This window comes from Mizuhopecten yessoensis, unplaced genomic scaffold, assembly GCF_002113885.1.
Source record: "Mizuhopecten yessoensis strain PY_sf001 unplaced genomic scaffold, ASM211388v2 scaffold716359, whole genome shotgun sequence".
In the NCBI taxonomy this organism is placed as follows: Eukaryota; Metazoa; Mollusca; class Bivalvia; order Pectinida; family Pectinidae; genus Mizuhopecten; species Mizuhopecten yessoensis.
In genome coordinates, this window is record NW_018480077.1 from 2,057,405 (window position 1) to 2,076,934 (window position 19,530).

General features: G+C 36.5%; 1 protein-coding gene across 1 annotated transcript; it reads left to right on the forward strand.

The window, feature by feature from the left end:
- The first annotated feature begins 1,801 nt into the window (after positions 1-1,801).
- On the forward strand, positions 1,802-19,289 carry LOC110443756 (lon protease homolog 2, peroxisomal-like). The gene is made up of 17 exons (XM_021488146.1): positions 1,802-1,930; positions 4,538-4,628; positions 5,294-5,489; positions 5,769-5,890; positions 6,291-6,443; positions 6,653-6,825; positions 7,387-7,485; positions 8,635-8,709; positions 9,342-9,527; positions 11,519-11,666; positions 12,128-12,207; positions 12,952-13,184; positions 13,867-14,120; positions 14,750-14,962; positions 15,731-15,928; positions 16,215-16,325; positions 17,033-19,289. The coding sequence occupies exons 1-17, from the start codon at positions 1,824-1,826 to the stop codon at positions 17,141-17,143; spliced, it is 2,550 nt and encodes an 849-aa protein (XP_021343821.1). The 5' UTR covers positions 1,802-1,823; the 3' UTR covers positions 17,144-19,289.
- The last annotated feature ends 241 nt before the right edge of the window (positions 19,290-19,530 follow it).

Below are 19,530 nucleotides of genomic sequence, written 5' to 3' on the forward strand. Positions count from 1 at the left end.
CGGATTCTGTTCAATGGTGTTAGAAATGTGCGAACAGTTGCTCTGACGTGATTTTGCCTCTAAGAAACCCAGCTTGTTTCCCGCTCAGTAATTCGTCGCCTCAGTCAATTACTCTTTCGATAGTCACTTTTCCCAAGATTTTTCTTTGCACTGCAGTTGGTGTCGCATACAAAGAAAGCTCATTTTTCGGGTATTTGAACTTTTAGCTTTTCATTCTATCAGGACCAGACAAAATATACCCAAAAGCATTAAAGGAACTTGGCAATGTTTTGTGTAAACACTTGTAAAATAGTTTTAGGAAATCTTTGGAGGTTGGAAAACCGGCACAACCACGGAACAATGCAAACATTACTGCCATAAATATGAACTGGTAATTACCGCCATGTGAACCTAAAAAATATAATTGTAAAAACGATGGGTAACCTCATCCGGAATGCAAGTATGCAACTCTTGTGAATTAACAATATATTTAACAACAACTAGTTTGAAAGAATTACAACGTTAGCATTTCATATGTCAAAAGTTTTAGATAATGGGCGTTTTTTTGCGAGAAGAGAATTATATGTTGTTTATATTTACTTCGTGAAGTCATTTGATAAGGTATGTGCACCTCATCATAAAATACGGGATAAAACATTTCACCAGTAAATAACAGGCAACATAAAGTAGTTGTCAATGGATCATCATTCAGATTTCACGAGCTACTTATTTATTACATTAATTAATCATACCACAGACCAATATATTGCATACATAAATACTGTCTACACTGTCGTTAATACTTCTTTCCAGTGCCAATATTGGATCATGCTGTCGTTCTAACTTTTTTGTTTTATTATTTTTCTCTGTTACGTGTTGTGATATGTAAATTTTCATATTCCTGTCTTGATAAGGGCGGATCACCCTGAAAATGTCTTTGTCTACCTGTCGTTATTACTTCTTTGCCCATACTTACTGTAAAGTCCAGCCATTATCCATTACGACAGTAATAAGATCTGTGTGAGAAAGGCCTGCATTTTAATTAACTGCACTAGTACTCGTGTCAATGCCTATCAGCCAAGGCGGCCCTGATCATGGATATTACACAGGTGTATACTGACCATGTACTCTGTAACTGAATCATAAACCACCATAGCCATGTAGCAATAAACATGTAGTTGTAAATACTATATATACGGTCTGTCATTATTTTGATTACGGCCACAACGTAACACTACTGTATATATTATTGAGAACACAGAATGATAAATTATATGCTGATCGGAAACCGAGATGATAGATTCATTCTACAATCAGATTTAGATAAACTTTCAAAATGATCAAATAACTGATTATGAAATTTCTAGGCCTATAACTGTGTTCCATATTTAGATAAAAGCTTCATCAGAATGGTGAAAAGTTACGCTTGAGAAAAATTATCATTGAAGAAGTTTAAAGAGTAATTGTCGAGAAGCCATACTTCAGAACACAGATTCAAACTTCTATTAACAAAACATATTCGGTCCGTGATATAACATAGATGCATACATTTATTCTGACAAAATTAGGATTTTACAATCCTTTGACAGTCAGCTCTGAAATAAAAAACAACTAATAAAAACATATTTCAAAAGTTCAAGGGGATAAGAAAAAAATGAACATTTTGACATGGTCATGTTATTCCATTATTATCAAAATCACGATTTGTCACAATAATGGTCTCTAACACCAAATTATACAAGAGCAACGTTTTACCAGTGCAAGTCAATACCCACGTGCGTTTGTTGTGATGTACTTTAGTCATGACCTCTGACCTCTCAACTTATCTGGGTCATTCAAACAAAATGGCGTCGGCCATAACAATCCCTCGTCGTCTTCCTTTGCTTCTTGTGGCTGACAATGTCCTCCTTCCCGGGTCATCCATGCGTATTCCAGTCAAGAGTATGCGGAAGTAAGCATTTATTTGACCTATCCTTTATAAGTTCGTAAATGGAGTCCGTTGTGTTAGTTTGCAGTATGTTTACGAACTAGTTATCAAGGATCGCGACCTGACAGCAAAGCCAAATGCTGATAAGCTTATATAACAATATATATGGACGGATGCAGGGTTATCGCTGAAGTCTCATTCAGTTTAGAAATTTAATACGCTACCCTATCTATGATAAGTTTTGTATCCTTAAGTTGTTGCTTTTTCAGTGTCTGTACTGAATGGCCAGGATATTTCTGGAAGACCAACAGAAATAATCTGTACTCGGTTGCACAGTCCTAGATCTTGACACTAACGTAAATCACTTCAGAGATAGATCTGTTCTTATTGTGTGTGACACAACCATGCAATATTATAACTCTCCGAGACTGTGTTGTATAAATGCGAGATATCCCATTGGAAGCTATCCATTTGTACTTTCACTTTCCTAGTATATGTAGGCCGATTAGAAATGTTGGATTACACTTTTATTGTTGAAAATTGCTGTAGCGTTAATTGTGGTTGAGTGACCAGTTTAAGAGCCTCTAGATGGAAATTGCCAAATAAGTGGGTCGGAGAGAAAAAAAAAAAGCAATCTACTTCCCGTTGTTAAATACGAACAAGGTTAAGTCCTTATAAGATTACTTTGACTGACAGTTAGCAACCTCCTCCCCCCTGTAGATAGGGCATAAGAATTTTACCAGCTGCCCCCATTGCATGATCGGGAGAGGCGACTAAATTTGGGATCTTGTCTTTTCTCTTCTTTCTAAACAACTTTCTTCTTCCTTAATAATGCCTCACTTTTGGCCTTTCGTTGAGCGTTCGCCCCTGTGAGGTCGGATTTGGGTTCTGTCCTCTCTCTGAGACACTATTACCAGAGTCTGTAAAAATGGTAGTTTCTTCTCCTGCTTAATGCTCAGCAATTTAGGAGTGGGAGTGGGACGCCCGTTGTCAGTATAATGGGTGGGGTGTCCTGCTGGGTGTCTTCTGCAGTATTTTTCAATGAGGTAGCACTATAAAGTCGGCATCAGTTCCGTACTATCACAAGGAGACAAACACGAACATATTGCAGCCTCCCAAAACACACACCGTGCATCTTGCACACAGGGGAGGCCGTCCTTAAATGACCATAGCTGTTGATAGGACGTTAAACAAAACTAAACCAAACCTTCTCCTCCTTCTCCTCCCTGACCCGAATGGGGTGTCATTCTCAGCAGAGTGTTGATACTCCAGCGCCTATAGGACTAACAGCTAAAATATTTACAATTAAAATTTTCAAAAATATTTTAAAACACAGAAATGTCCCACCAAATTGTTTATAAATTATGATAAACCATATTATCATCAGAGGTCTATTTTCTGGATCAGGTCCAGCTTCAGACTGCTTCACTGCATGGATACCTCAAGATTTGTTGATGTCATCAGTTTTTTTTGTAGTGAATACAAACACAAAACATTCAAAAAAAGTTGCAAATACATTCAGTGTCTGAATGTCATGATGACATTTGAAGTCTAATCATCTACTTATAAAGGCTTTAGTGCATTCGATTCCTGTCTGACTTTGGAACTGGATCAAGGCAATTCATTTCAATAATTAAACTTGATAAGACTCTTCATCACTTGATTACACTTCATTCCACCATACTACTAGTCAGATAGTATGAGCAAAAGTCTAGGTTTTTCAGAAGAAGTCATTTAAATATTTTATTACATTTGACACCTGTGGTCAAGGTAAATCAGTTGGAAAAAAATATTGATAGCCCTCCAATCAAGGATGATATTAGCCAAATGTCAAGATTTCAGGCCTCTGGGTTTCTATGAAGTATTTTAACAGAGCAAGTTTGACAATTCTAATCAGGTATATAGTTTCAGTCACCTTTCAAGCAGCCAATATTTCTTCTTTTTTTTTTTTTTCATGAAAGGATGTAACATAACTGGATTGAATTCCAATTTAAACTACATAGACCAAGGACTTTCAATTGACCCTTAACTTTTAGCAACTAAAAGAAGTGAAAAACCTTTTGTCTGAAATTTTTTAAACCTTTCACCCCTATGTAACTTAAGTAGACTACCATGCATTTATCTGGATGAGTCCAATATGGTCTACGGTGGTGAAAGGGTTAAGGGTCAAAACACATGTCAGATAGACATGCCCTTTCAAAGTCCAGTGTCAAAACTTGTTTCGGGGAGTCAGAAACATTCTGTCAGCCTCTCACGCATGTAATGAAAGCTGGGAGAGAAAACAGACACAAAGCATAGCTTTAAAATTGCTTCTGTTTTCCACTGACTGTGTGACATGGTTCTCCTAACAGAGGTGAATAATGACTTTTTAATTCATACTCGATAAAAAAAACTGTCTTTTTCATCACTTTTAATGCTAACAGTGAAGTTTGTTCCAGTATTATGGGTAAATTTAGTGTAAAAACTAATGATACATATTTTTTTCTCTCAATAATAATCAATTCAGCAGGTTTTGAGGTTTGGTTTTTCAACAAATGTTGCATATATATATTTTAAATTAATGTACAGAATTGTAACAAACTTAGTTTTATCGATTGACTCCACATTGAACACTTTTCTTAATCTTTGCAGCATGAACATGGTGAAAGGGCGCCTGTTGAGCAGAAACACTCTAAGTAGTACAATCATAGGTGTCATACCGAGAGATCCTTCTGATGAACAGGTAAGGCAACATGCTTTATTAACTCGTTCACCCCTAAAGACACATTTGAACTCTTCCAATTTCAAGGTGGGAATAGTTCATTACGAATTTCAGGGGTGAATGAGTTAATGAATATTTTATTACTGTTAGTTGTGATTGAGTTAATGAATATTTTATTACTGTTAGTTTTAAAACATTTTTTTGTGTCACATTGACAGTTTTATTTATAAAACTGCTCAAAGGAATCATCTACCTTTCTATTCCCTAGAAAAAGTTTCTTCAGCACATCATAGTCTTTTGAAAATGAGATGTTTGTATTGTCTCAGTTTAGTTTTTAACGAATTGAATATCTGTGTACTGTGACACTTATCTTATCTGACTCTTGGGCATTCAAACATCCTTTCTGATCAAACATAATGTTGTAATTTCATTTCTAATGAAAAATAGGAAGTAAAACCTGTCTAATCTGACCCCTGAATATTTTAACATCCTGTCTAATGCAACATGATATTGTTATTCCATAATGGGTCATTTCTTGTGAAAATTACCATTATGTATTCTGACATTCTGTATAATCTGACAAATATGGTGTGTACATTGGGGTGTCAGATTAGACAGGTCTCACTGTAGTTTACATGTGTATTATAAATATAATGACATTTAACTTGTAAACACATTGTTGTTAGGGAGACGATCTGTCCTCCATCCATCACATCGGTACCGCTGCAGTGGTTGTTCAGGTCACGGGCACCAATTGGCCAAAGCCAGCTTACACCCTGCTGGTCACCGGGCTGTGTCGCTTCAAACTCCAGGAACTTCTGCAGGAGGCTCCGTATCCGGTGGCAACAGTCAATCAACTTGACAAACTCCCTGGGCTCATTGGTAGGTCATGCCTAATATCAGTAAAGAAATACATAGCCTAAAAGCCTTGTTATAATTTACAGAAAGATAACTGTTGAAAGGTTGTAAGTAAGGAAAGATATAAATAGTTCAATTTGTTTGTTTATTTACAAATATGAATTACATTAAAGGTATTCAGAAACAATTTAATATATCTCCATATATGGAAATAGATATGACAGTCATAGGAATACTTTATAATAAAATGTATCAAAATGGGCAAATGTGTCTTAAACCAGGAGCTATAAAATTGCTTTTTAGATGATAATATAAACATGAAGAACATGGGAGAGCTAGATGTGTTGGCCGAGAATTTCCGGGAGCAGGCAAGCAAGCTTGTAGACATGCTTGACATCTCTATCCCTGTTGTGGCTAAGCTCAAGGTGATTACAAACATCATTCCGTTTCTGAAATAGTGAACATTATGAAACTTAAAACTTTTCTTTTTAATGAAGAAGTTGTATAGAATGTAAATAGAATATTTGTTTTGCCATTCAGTGATATCAAAATTATAATTACGGTACCAACTCTCCTGAATGTGAATAGTTGGAGTCAAACCTGGTTATAACATATGTGATTGCAATACTAAACCTGGATCATATTGAGTAATAATCTTGGTCATAAAACGTATGATTGCAATACAGCTGTATTGAACCTTGTCATTAGATGTATAATTACAAAACTTGATTTAAAGTGCAAGTTGTTTCTCAGTTTTACTGCCCCATTAGAGGATGCTAATTACATGAATCTTTTATGCTTAGCTTTGGTTTATATTTACAACAGAAAATGCTGGAGAAGTTACCAGACCAACACCTCCCTGACATTTGTGCAGCCATTGTCAAGGCCTCATACTCTGAGAAGATTCAGGTTTTGGATGCTATTGACTTGACTGAAAGGTTCAAGAAAGCACTGCCTCTGCTCATGAGGCAAATTGAGGTAGACACTGAGTTCTTCAGTTTAATACTAAGCACAGAAGCCTAATTCATTATTTTTCATTGTGATGGTAGTTCAAAAATGTTTGTATATTAATGTAATTCTTTCCATTTTGATTTTGTTAATTTTAATTTCACCTGATATTAAGTTCCAAGAAACACATAATGTTTGAACACAATAAAACAAGATTGTTTCTGGAATGTTTCACCCAGGGTTTAAAACTTCTACAAAAAACAAGGAAAGACAAATTTGAAATCATCACGAAAAAAGAGGGCAGTAATCGTCCTGGTAACATGAAGCGTATGTTTGGGAAGATCAGTTCCGATCTAGAGGAGGATGAGGATGGCGATATTGACGAGTTGATGGACCTTGAACAGAAGATCAAGTAAGAGAAACAGAATCTTATACACCTTGTTTCCACATACAAATAGGTATTTTCACTATTTTCGTTGGTGACATGACATCAGACAATTGTTTTAACTGGGGAATCCCCTCATCTAAACCATAGGGTGATTTAAGATAGTTCACACCAGAAATGTGTGGTTACACCTCTCCAGCGTAACAGCATAATTGCCAACCTTTTTAAAATTTCTGTGAGGGAGATTCTGCATGCTCAAAATGAAAACCTAAACAAAATGTGTGTACATACCCCCTAGAGACCAAATAACCCTTTAAATGACATATCTAGAGTTCTTCCAGATTAAATAATTTGATCTTAGAAATAAAGAATAGTTAACATATTAACTGATTGAAAATGCTTAATTTAAGGTCCAAAATAGGGATTCTCCCACCTGAATAGGCAGAGATGGCAAGTATAAAGTAATCACACCAGGGTAAATTAAATATAATTCAAAAAAAAAAATTTTTTGTGCAAATTAAATTTTAGTTTTGAATTTCAATACTAGATTAAGCTTTTTCGATGTTTAACTTTTTATTTGATAACCAGGGCTGCTGATATGCCAGAGCATGCCTTAAAGGCAGCGATGAAGGAGTTTAAAAGAATGAAGAAAATGCCTCAACAGATGCCAGAGCATGCAATGATCAGGTGACGATTCTCAATTACACCAAGTCAGTTACACCTATAATAATCAGTCACACTAAGTCAATTAAGCTAGGTACACCAAGTCCATTAAACAAGACGGTTACACCAAGTTAATTACACTAAGTCAGCTTCACAAAGTAACGTACACCAAGTCAATACACCAACTCAATTACAAGTCAGTTACACCAAGTTAATTACACGAAGTCAGCTACACAACGTAACGTACACCAAGGCAATACAACAACTCAATTCCAAGTCAGTTAAACCAAGTTAATTACACGAAGTCAGCTACACAAAGTAACGTACACCAAGGCAATACAACAACTCAATTACAAGTAAGTTACACCAACTCAATTACAAGTCAGTTACACCAAATTAATTACACTAAGTCAGCTCCACAAAGTAACGTACACCAAGTCAATACAACAACTCAATTACAAGTCAGTTACACCAACTCAATTACACTACCCAAGTCAGTTGTGCCAAGTTCATTACACAAAGTCAGTTATACAAACTCAGCGTTTGAGATACATTTGAACAAAACTGTAAACATTTTCTTTTATTTAGCTGCATTGAAAATCCTGTCACGTCATGTCGCGTCCCATCCTGTCACATCGCATCACGTCCTGTCACATCCATGGGCGGGAGCGTTAATGTCTTACAGCAATTAAAATCATTACTAAAAGTAACATCAAAACATCAATGAATCTTCGTGAGAGCTAATTACATGTACTAAAGAAGTAATCATTTTCTCTAATCTTTGTATTCTATTTGATCCGTTGGATTTCTCACTATTTTCCTTCTTATAACTTTTATAGAAATATTCCAAATACTTCTGTACTGTTTAGAACATCTGTTTTTATGCCCCTGCCATAAAATGTGTGGGGGGGGGGGGCATATAGTGTTGCCCATGTCCGTCACGTCGCGTCACGTCCTGTCACATCCATGGGCGGAAGCGTTAATGTCTTACAGACATTTTCTAGTTTATATCAATGGATGCCTGTGGTTGTACATAATGGTATTGATATTACTTTCTCTATTATGTAATCTCTATGGGGGAAAAAAAATGAAAATAAGTAAATATGAGGAATTCCATATAGAAATTGATACAGCTGTAGTTGTAAGATACATGTACAATATCATTGTCTTCAGGAACTATCTTGACTTAATGGTAGAACTACCCTGGTCCAAACACAGCAAGGACGCCCTTGACATTGCCCAAGCCCGGTGAGTTAAGATATTACAACCAGATCTTTAAAATACACCAAAGCTAAATGATTTATATATATGGACTTGATAGAGATAAATCTGATGGCTATGTTGGTAACATATTCTGTACATTATTATTAATCTTATTATTTCACTGTTTAAGATTTATCCAAGTTTGGTGTAATTGTGGACTTTGCTAGAACCATAAATACAAATATAAAGATCAGCAGTGTACAACATATCTAGCATCAGGATGCCCCTATTTTTTATTTTTTTTTATCTGTTGATATTATTCAATTAAAACTTAATTACTTATAAATTATACCTGGAAATAATAGAGAGGTACCATGGCCATATATGCAGTTTATTATTGAATATTTAATGAATGACTGGTAATGTGTGAGAGTAATAATGTTTATGTATGATATATTTGCATTGTTATAAACTTGGAAAAAAAATACAAAATACAAAAAAATTATTCAATTAAAACATTAATTATCCTACTTTCTTCTTAAAATGATCATGATTTTGTAAAGCCTTATGTGTTCCCAATTTTCCAATACATATACAAAATCTTATATTTTTTCAAAGATAAATTGATTTGAAATATTCAGTTATTTCTGATAAAATGTTTTACAATGGTTTTTCAGGAAAGACATGGACGAAGACCACTATGGCATGGAGAAACCTAAAAAGAGAGTATTGGAGTATCTGGCAGTGCGCCAGCTTAAACAGACCCTCCGGGGGCCAATACTATGCTTTATAGGGCCCCCAGGAGTTGGGAAGACAAGTATTGGCAAATCTATAGCTCACACTTTAGGCAGAGAATTTTACAGGTAGGAAGTTTTCCTCAATTGATACCATAATGTTATAGCACACACTTTTCACAGGTAGGGAGTTCAAATGTCATCACGATAAATTTTAACAGGTAGGGAGCTTCCTCAAATGACACCATAGTATGTCTCTAACACATACTACTGACAGAATTTTGCAGATATGGAGCTTTAAAGACCTGGACCACATTTATTCATCATGTTCCAAAAATTTGAACATGTGTGACCAGAATTGTTCATTAGTCAAGGTACAAACAAAGTTGTCTGGTGTTGTATGCTGGCAAGTCTTGACTTGGACTTTTAAGGCCAGCATTCACATCTGTATTGCTGTTAGACTTCATCCCTGAATATATTAAATTTAAAAGTAAACAAGCAAACGATTGTGCATGGACAAAAAAACACCTGGTGTAGTGATGGTAACAAAATTAAATTGTGCACATCTGGTAGTGTCAAAGTCGCCTTACTTAATTTGGCAAGAGAGAATTTCCCTTCAGCTCAGCAGTAGAGCATCTGACTGGAAAGAATTGGGTTGCTGGCTTGATCCCTAGCAAAAGCACAAATTCTTTTCACTGTTTTCTTCCTATTATAGATTGATGCTATTGCCACTCCCCATTCAAATTAGTGAAGAACCCTTGGTGGGAAGTTTATGACTCAGGGTGTGTGGGGAGTATTGTAAAGGATGTGTATTGTACATAGAGTCAAAAGCTTTAGCAAGTGGGAATTTCCATTTAGCTCAGTGGTAGAGTGCTAAACTAGAAGCTTAGAGTCACTGATTCAGTCCCTAGTGAAACCACAAACTCTTTTCACTACTTCCTTTTACAGGGTTACTTGTTTTAGATCTAAAGTTTTGAATAGTTCCGTGCCTATCAGCATTATTAGGTCACCTGAGCTTTACTCAAGTGACCTATTCCAATCGCTTTTCGTCCGTCGTCGTCCGTCGTGCGTCGTGCGTAAACTTTTACATTTTCAACTTCTTCTCAAGAACCAGTGGATGGATTTTTTTCAAACTTGGTCAGAATCATCCTTGGTAGATGAGGCTTCAAAATTGTAAAATTGGGATTCCTACCCCAACCCCTGGGGCCAGGGCGGGGCCCCAAAGGGAAAATTATCCAATATTTCAAAAATCTTCTTCTCCAGACTCAGAGGTACTACAGTGATTTTCTCTACGTGGAAAGAAAGATCATCAGGGGCTTTACTTAAATTGTAAATTTCAGGACCCCCGAGCTATCCGTTCTCCCTTGGGGAGGGGGTAAAGTTTACTATAGTTTATATAGGGAAATAACACTTTTGGGTATATTTTGACAACTTTCTGTAGGAAATTATTTTTACTTGGTGAGAATTATCCTTGGAGGTAGATGGTTTCAAATTGTAAAATTGAGATTCCTACCCCGACCCCTGGGGCCAGGGCGGGGCCCCAAAGGGAAAATTAATCAATATTTCAAAAATCTTCTTCTCCAGACTCAGAGGTACTACAGTGATTTTCTTTACGTGGAAAGAAAGATCATCAGGGGCTTTATTTAAATTGAAAATATCAGGACCCCGAGCTATCCGTTCTCCCTTGGGGAGGGGTTAACGTTTAATATAGTTTATATAGGGAAATAACACTTTTCGGTATATATTTTATCCATTTTCAGCAGAAAATTGCTCAAACTTAGTCAGAATCATCTTGGGTAAATGAGAGTTTTACTTTGTAAAATTAGGATTCCTGCCCCATCCCCAGGGGCTAGGGCGGGGCCCCAAAGGGAACATTTACCAATATTTTCAAATTCTTATCCATTGATGACATGACAAGTATTGTATTTCACTTAGTTTACATGCTGATTTCCACATCACATCTAAACAATAAAATAAAGCTACCAGTATCTATGATATAACTCAGGTGACCGCTAAGGCCCTTGGGCCTCTTGTTTGATATGTTATTATGAGAAAAACATCTTGATGTATAGATTTCATTATAGCCACATCTTTACCTGCGTATATTGATTTAATTTTAGAATTTCACTGGGAGGTGTTTGTGATCAGTCAGATATCCGTGGACACCGACGCACATACATTGGCTCAATGCCAGGAAGGATACTACAGGGATTGAAATTGGTCGGGACAAATAATCCAGTATTTCTGTTGGATGAAGTTGATAAACTTGTAAGTTTTCCTTTAATTACTGTATAATGTGTCTTAAGAGTTTTGTGAATTTTTGTTGTTGGTGTAATTAGGAATCATATGCTTTTAGTCCTTGTACTGGTATATTTTGTAAATACTGTAAAATGATTTCCCCACCATTTAACTTTTCACCTTTTTTATCCTCCATAATGAGCGTGAATTTATCATGACACATATTCAGTTTCTTTATTTTGAAGATAGCCTTGACCTTTTCCCCCTCATTTTTCACAATTTTAATTAGAATTCTTGCAACTTTCTCACATCTCAATTCATTGCATGGAACATCTCCAAGAACTCAGGTATTTTGCATTGTTATTTGGTCATAGGGTGGAGGGGGTGTCATTGTTTTCTTTAGATAGTTTTAGATTTGCCATTTGGCTTGTCCCTCATTGGAAATTTGAAAGGTAAGCATGTATATTTTGTAATACATTTGTGTGTTTAAGGGGAAGTCACTCCATGGTGATCCCGCCGCAGCCCTACTAGAGGTTCTGGACCCTGCACAGAATGATTCATTTACTGACCAGTATCCTTCGTGTTTGACTGAACGGATATTCTGGTTAATATCGTAACCTTGACCACCTGACCAGACAAACACTTGATCCTCAGGTGACCACTGTACTGTTAAGTTCATCATTTCCAACTATACAGTTACCCTGACAACTGTACAGTGTACATGACAACTGTACAGTTACCCTGACAACTGTACTGTGTACATGACAACTGTACAGTTACCCTGACAACTGTACTGTGTATATGACAACTGTACATCTTGACTACTGTACTGTAACCACTAAAAACAGTACTGTTACCCTAATAATTGTACTGTTCAGATCACTTAACTGTAATCCCTGACAACTATACTGTTATCCTACCAATGTCCTGTTAACATAACAACTGTATTGTTAACCTGACAAATGTAGTATTACCCTAACACTTAACAGTACTGTTGTGTTATCCAACAACTGTACTGTTTCCTTGACAACTGTACTGTTCCCAGATAACTCTAAAATTAACATAATATCTGCCATGTTACCCTGGCAACTGTAGTATTTCTGTGATCACTGTACTGTTAACCTGACAAGTGCACTGTTATTCCTGACAACCAGACTTTAACCCGATCACTGTTAATACATACATAATATGATTATGTATTACTACCTGTTACTCTGACAACACAACTTATCTACTGACCATTGTCATCAGCTCCTCGGATGACCATTGGCACTGTACCATTGCTTTGAACATTTTACCTTGACCTCTGCCCTAGCTACCTGAATGTACCGTTTGACCTGTCCCAGGTGTTGTTTATTGCCACAGCCAACAACATGGCTACTATTCCTCCAGCCCTACTGGACAGGATGGAGCTGATCCAGATTCCCGGATACACCCAGGAGGAGAAAGTCAACATTGCTGACCGCCACCTCATACCCAAACAGCTGAAGGAGCACGGACTGACCGCCGAACAGATCCAGATACCCACAGATACTGTACAGCTCATTGGTAAATATCACACACAGGGACTCACAAAACTACACTATAAAGCTATTTACTATCATGGCTGTTCACAAATTACCAACGAACTCTTACAGAAATCTTACCTACTGGACTGAATACTGGTTAATATTACATTATACATACTGTAAAAAATGAAATTTCTTGCACGGTTCACATTTAACTCTTGAAACTGTTTCCAGTGTGGAAATTTTAACTCTGGCAATGGGTTTGAAATCTATATACATGTATCTATAATCTATGTTATCTTTAAATATCTAGTGTGTGTGGATATTTTTGCAACATGAATACGTGAGCATTTCCACATTGCAAAAATGTCCACTTTTACAGTATCCAATTCTAAGGAAATAGACTTTTTTCTACAGGTTCTAAAATTATGTTCATGATGTATATGGTATAACAACAGAGAATACTTCTTAATACATATTAGTTCAACGAGTTAAACATGACCCCTGAAGCCTCCATCGGAATGATTTTTCTTGCAAATTAAGGCAAAAGCTAATCATGAGGGAAAATACTGTGATTTAAATTGTACAGTACACAACAGGATATTGAACTGGAACCTTTTCTGTCATCTCTAACCTTAGTAGCTTTGTGAATGTGTATTGAACCATAACTCTGTAGCGTTAAAAGCAAAGTTTAACGGGATATTGAACTATTATTCTTGTAGCTTCTAAATACACTCGGGAGGCTGGTGTGAGGAACCTGGAGCGTAAGATAGGGGGCGTGTGCCGTGCTGTGGCGGTCAGGGTAGCCGAGGCCTCACCAAAATCCAAGGGAGATAAGCCTGCACCTGAGGTGGACAAGAAGCAGATAGATAATGAAAGCGTGTCGGAGTCGATGTCTCAGGAAGCCTCCACTCTGGCACACCCTCCAGAGATGCCCTTTGTAATAGATGAGGTTGCACTGGAGGACATACTGGGGGTAAATAGATTTTCTATAGTAGTTACTGTCCACCCAGATCTACTTTATGGACAGTAGTGAGCCTTGAGGATGTAATTCAACAACAAAAGTCAATGTGGTGTATAAGGTAATGGTACTTGAGTTTGAAAAGTAGTGTGATCTGTGGTTATAGGCATGAGCTCATCAGTACTGTGGGGCTGGTGGTTTATAAACCAGAGCTCATAAAACATTTCTTCAAATAATGTTATCAGAATGATGTTTTCAAAGTCTGTTAAACATAACCAGAATTTAAGTCTTAATACAAAGACTGTTAGTTGTACTCCCCAACCTCCCAGATTTCTCCTTCACTCAAATGGCAGTATCTACACTTCCCCTAAAATAACTCTATCAGACAAAGAGCTTGGGTCATACAACACCCTAAATAGACCTTCCACTTCAAAGTTTGGGAGTGAAATTTATTAAAGTGCTAAGCTTGTTTTCCTATCCCTCTGAAATTGTGTCCCCCTTTAGGGTCCCCTGAGACAAAGAACAGTGGTTATACCTCCCCTGAAGAAGCTGTCTGATGAGAGCAGACAAGGACACCCTCCTCCCACCCCTCAACACACAATCTTGATAGAATCTGTCTAACTTATGCTTCTTTCTATTACTAGCCCCCTCAGTTTGAAAGTGAGGTTTCCCAGCGACTGAGCCAGCCAGGCGTGGCGGTTGGTATGGCCTGGACACCAATGGGTGGGGAAATTCTGTTCGTGGAGGCTACCCGTATGGACGGGGAAGGTAAACTCATACTTACGGGTCAGCTGGGCGATGTCATGAAGGAGTCTGCCAACCTCGCCCTCAACTGGGTTAGGAGCAATGCTCACAAGGTAGGACATTGATATAAATAATAGAAATGTAACCAATGTTTTGTTTTCTAGTTGTGTATAAATGTTGATTAGATTCTTTCACTTACCGATAGGTAACCTCTTCTGATAAATTCGATTTGCTCAGATTTATAGTTAATGTTTCTTATATTCTATTAGATGTTTTGGCATTAAGTTTGGATTAGACAATAATTGAAAAATTAAGTACTACTGAGTATTTTTTCAGACTTGATTTGAGTATACTGTAGCTGGTGCGTTCCATTAATATATATTTAAATCCAGAGAAGTATAAATTTGAAGAAAAATCATGAAAATACATCTTCACAAAAATTCATGCCTTGAAATTGCTATAGGAGTGTCACATACATTTGTTTGTAAAACATATCATGGGATCAAAATGTATTCAGTTCAGTAAATTTGAATCTGATTTAATCAGTTACCACAGTTCAGTAAATTTGAATCTGATTTAAACAGTTACCACAGTTGAGTAAATTTGAATCTGATTTATACAGTAGCCACAGTTCAGTAAGTTTGAATCTGATTTAAACAGTTACCACAGTACAGTAAATTTGAATCTGATTTAAACAGTTACCACAGTTCAGTAAATTTGAATCTGATTCAAACAGTAGCCACAGTTCAGTAAATTTGAATCTGATTTAAACAGTAGCCACAGTTCAGTAAATTTGAATCTGTTTAAACAGTTACCACACATTGACCTGGTGTGCTTAGATGACTGCAAATCAGTAAGTCATGTAATTACCTATTTTACAGCTCGGCTTGAGTGGGATTCTGAGCAATGCCAGTAAGAAAGACACACACATTCACTTCCCTGCAGGAGCGGTTGGGAAGGACGGCCCCTCCGCTGGAGTTACCGTCGTAACCGTCTTGGTTTCCCTGCTTAGCAAGCAGTGTGTGAGGTCAGACACTGCCATGACAGGGGAGATCACTCTAAGAGGCCTTGTACTGCCAGTAAGTCAAATTGTACCTAACATTGTGATAGGTAAAAGCTCAATATAAACATATCCAACAACTGCATGTTTCAAATTCATAAACTTTCTGTCACCAGTGTTCATGGCAGGCAAGATAAATCATATACAGATATTTAAAGTCCAGACTCCTGATATTAATAAAAGTTGCTAAATATTCTTTCAACCAATGAGCTTTCTCCCAAATTTTGAAATGAACATGTGTCTATCCTTACTCTACTAGTTTGATATGTATTGTCAGATTGAAATAGTTTCTATACCTGTTTTAGGTTGGAGGTATTAAAGAGAAGGTACTGGCTGCTCACAGAGCAGGACTCCGCAGAATCATTCTCCCCAAACGTAACGAGAAGGACCTGCTGGAGATTCCTAATAATGTCAGGGTAAGTAAAACATGGCAAAGGGACTGCTGGAATTAAAGTACGTTCTTCAAAGGTAAGTTGTCATTATGGGCAGGTCTGCGGAAATAAACCTACAACAACTGCTAGTTACGAAAGACAAGTCGTAGCTATATTGACAGGTGGAAGCTGTTTACGATTGGTAGATATTCCTTCTTTTCGTATAGCAGAGTTATCTGCTCTTGTGAGCAGGTATTGATTGTTACGTCATATATTAGTGAGAGTAACGTCATCAATTTTTGAGAAAACGACGTAATTTTCTCACAAACCAATAACGTAACAATCAATACCTGCTCACAAGAGAAGATTACTCTGCAATACGCAAAGACCGAATATATTGCCAGGTGGTTATCGACAGGTGGTCATCATGAAAAGTAAGTAGCTATAGACAGTTGGCAGGTATAGACTGGTACTAGATATATACTGGGGTTGTTATGGACAGGTCGACATGAAAATCTACGGTAGGTCGGGATACCTGAGCACGCATACATGTCTGTATAGTTAAAGACAGGTGTTCTTCAAGTCAGGTAAAACTGTATTGTAGATTATTGAACAAATTATTATTTGAATGTAGTTTTGAAAATTTTCGCAATGCACATGTTCCTGGTAATAGGCTATGAACAACATATCAGTAGCGGCCTGTCGATTCTCAGTTTAATTCTGTATAACTCGTACATTATCTGTGATTACAGAACGACCTGGCCATAGTTTTGGTGACTCGTTTGGAGGATGTGTTGAATGCAGCCTTTGATGATGGCTTTCCTTCAGTGGTCAGTGAGCACTCGGTGCCAAGCAAGTTATAACCCCGCCAGGGCTGACCGGGGGTCAATGATTCTAGTGGTGCCAAAAACTGATGTCAGGCTAATGTTGTTAACAGAATATTATGTTTCTACCTATGACGACAGACTTATGATGTAAACAGAATATTGTGTTTCTACCTATGAGGACAGACTAATGATGTAAACAGAATATTGTGTTTCTACCTATGACGACAGACTTATGTTGTTAACAGAATATTATGTTTCTACCTATGACGACAGACTTATGATGTAAACAGAATATTGTGTTTCTACCTATGACGACAGACTTCTGATGTAAACAGAATATTATGTTTCTACCATTGACGACAGACTTATGATGTAAACAGAATATTGTGTTTCGTCTTATTCCCAATGAAGTGATATTTATGTGATAATTCTGGTGTGGTTGAATTTTGACATGTATCCCCTTGTCAAGTATTCACCTAGTACAAGTGTACTTGAAACAAGGGTTGGTCACAGGCACCAAATGTAATAGGAGCAGAAAAATGCACGGGATTCGAACAAGGGACCCTCCGACCCAGTCCAGTTACAGATAAAAGTTACTTTGATGTGTAAGCCATGATTTTGCTTCCAGAGTGTTTAACAAGAATGCACATCAAAAATTTATTCTGATTGCGAGATAGACTTTGTAATGGACTCTAGGACAGGTATTTGCGATATAATTGATATTTGTTTGGGGGTTGTGTGATTGTTACTACCACAGAAGTGCTTTCATTTTATTAATTTGCTATCATACAGGCACAGGTGTTAATTAATCATATTTTAAATACTGTCATTTGTTATAACTTGATCCATTTTAATTATTTTCATAAATGTATGTACATATTAAAATGTAATCTTGTCACTTTCATCTAGCTGCCATTTGTCATACTATTGAAGTGGGAATTTTAACGTTTCAAAGACTCTTCAAAGGATAAATGGTTGGGAAACTTCCATTTTAGCATATTGTGATGGTTTTCAAGCATGTGATTTTTTTCGAAAAATGTCCACTTTACAGTAATGACTCTGTTAGCATTAAATGGTGGCTGCTTCTTATGAAAGGCTGTTGGTGTCCAAAAAAAAGATAAAGAGACATGATCACATTAAAATGTGTTCATTACTTAACCTTTCATCACTGTAGACCATAATGGACTCATCCATATCAACTCATGGTAGAGTCTTCTAAAGTTAAATAGGGTGAAAGGGTTAAGTGCTAACATTTCAAAGAAGTACCATGATACTGTTTTATGAGGAGAAACCTCTTTTGTCATTGGTACCGCTCAGTTTCAGAAGCCAGTATTTTGAACATTTATATAATCAGATATGTGCAGCAAACCATCATAGTATCATGTTAGTAATCATTTTATCAAATTTAAATTATCCCATTAAATTGAGTTAAGATAACATTAAACGACAAGGTAATATGTTTAAGCGCAATACTGTGATTTGGTTTCATTTCTATTCAAGTGGATTTATTGCCAACAGGACTGTACAGAAATATGTGTTGATAAGTATAATTAGGTCTTGATGGGGTGTATGGTTTAACCTGAGTACAGCATTCGTGATCTTTCAACTGATAATTTGTCTTCTAGAAATTTTTGTCTCCTAAATTGATATATGTTATATTCAAAGTATGATCTTGGCCTATTTGTTCTGATTGACTCCATACAAAATTTTGACATTTAAAAAGAAATGTATTTGTTTTGGGGGTAACTTCTTTTTTTAACACGTAAATCATAATTATACAGTACAGATAAAAGTAATTCTGTATAATGTAAAAACCATTGTTTGACAGATACTTTAAACAATAGGGTTGACTGTATCAAAATGAAATTGTAAAATTCTCAATCAATGTTTATTGTTTTACAAGATGAAATGTAATCAAAATCCCAGGATGTAATAAAATTAAAAATAACGAATCTCTGTTTCTCTTTTTCAAATCATCAAAAGTGTCCGACAACTGCGACTCGGATTCGATTGGGTCAATTTTAGCATTGTCCATGTCACTGTAATGTACGTTATACATAGTATGGATAGTCTACCACTGGTACTGCCAGAGAAGCACAAGATTCGTACTCGTATGTCAGAACATCACATTAACCTGGGCATATCGCATATACTGTCATGTACAATTACAAATTTTGCATTCCAGTTATACTGAATATGTCTGACATAACCTAAAAAATAAAACTTGTCAGTCATCTTGTTTTTTCCCCTGATCAGTATTCAAAGGAAACATATACAACCTGGGAAACCTGCATATCAAATTTCAGAAAGGTCTGCCAATTAATTACTCTTTGAGATATAGTGATAATCTAAAATTCTCAAAATCCAAGATGGCTGTCTGCTGGCTGCAATCTAATTTTTCCGATCAGTCTCATAATGAATCG

Bases quoted from the DNA above. Each gene is read 5' to 3' on its own strand.
- LOC110443756 (XM_021488146.1), top strand. From the start codon at position 1,824: ATGGCGTCGGCCATAACAATCCCTCGTCGTCTTCCTTTGCTTCTTGTG. The intron at 6,826-7,386 runs GTAAGAGAAACA...TTTGATAACCAG, and splicing joins GACCTTGAACAGAAGATCAA to GGCTGCTGATATGCCAGAGC. The intron at 14,121-14,749 runs GTAAATAGATTT...TTCTATTACTAG, and splicing joins CACTGGAGGACATACTGGGG to CCCCCTCAGTTTGAAAGTGA.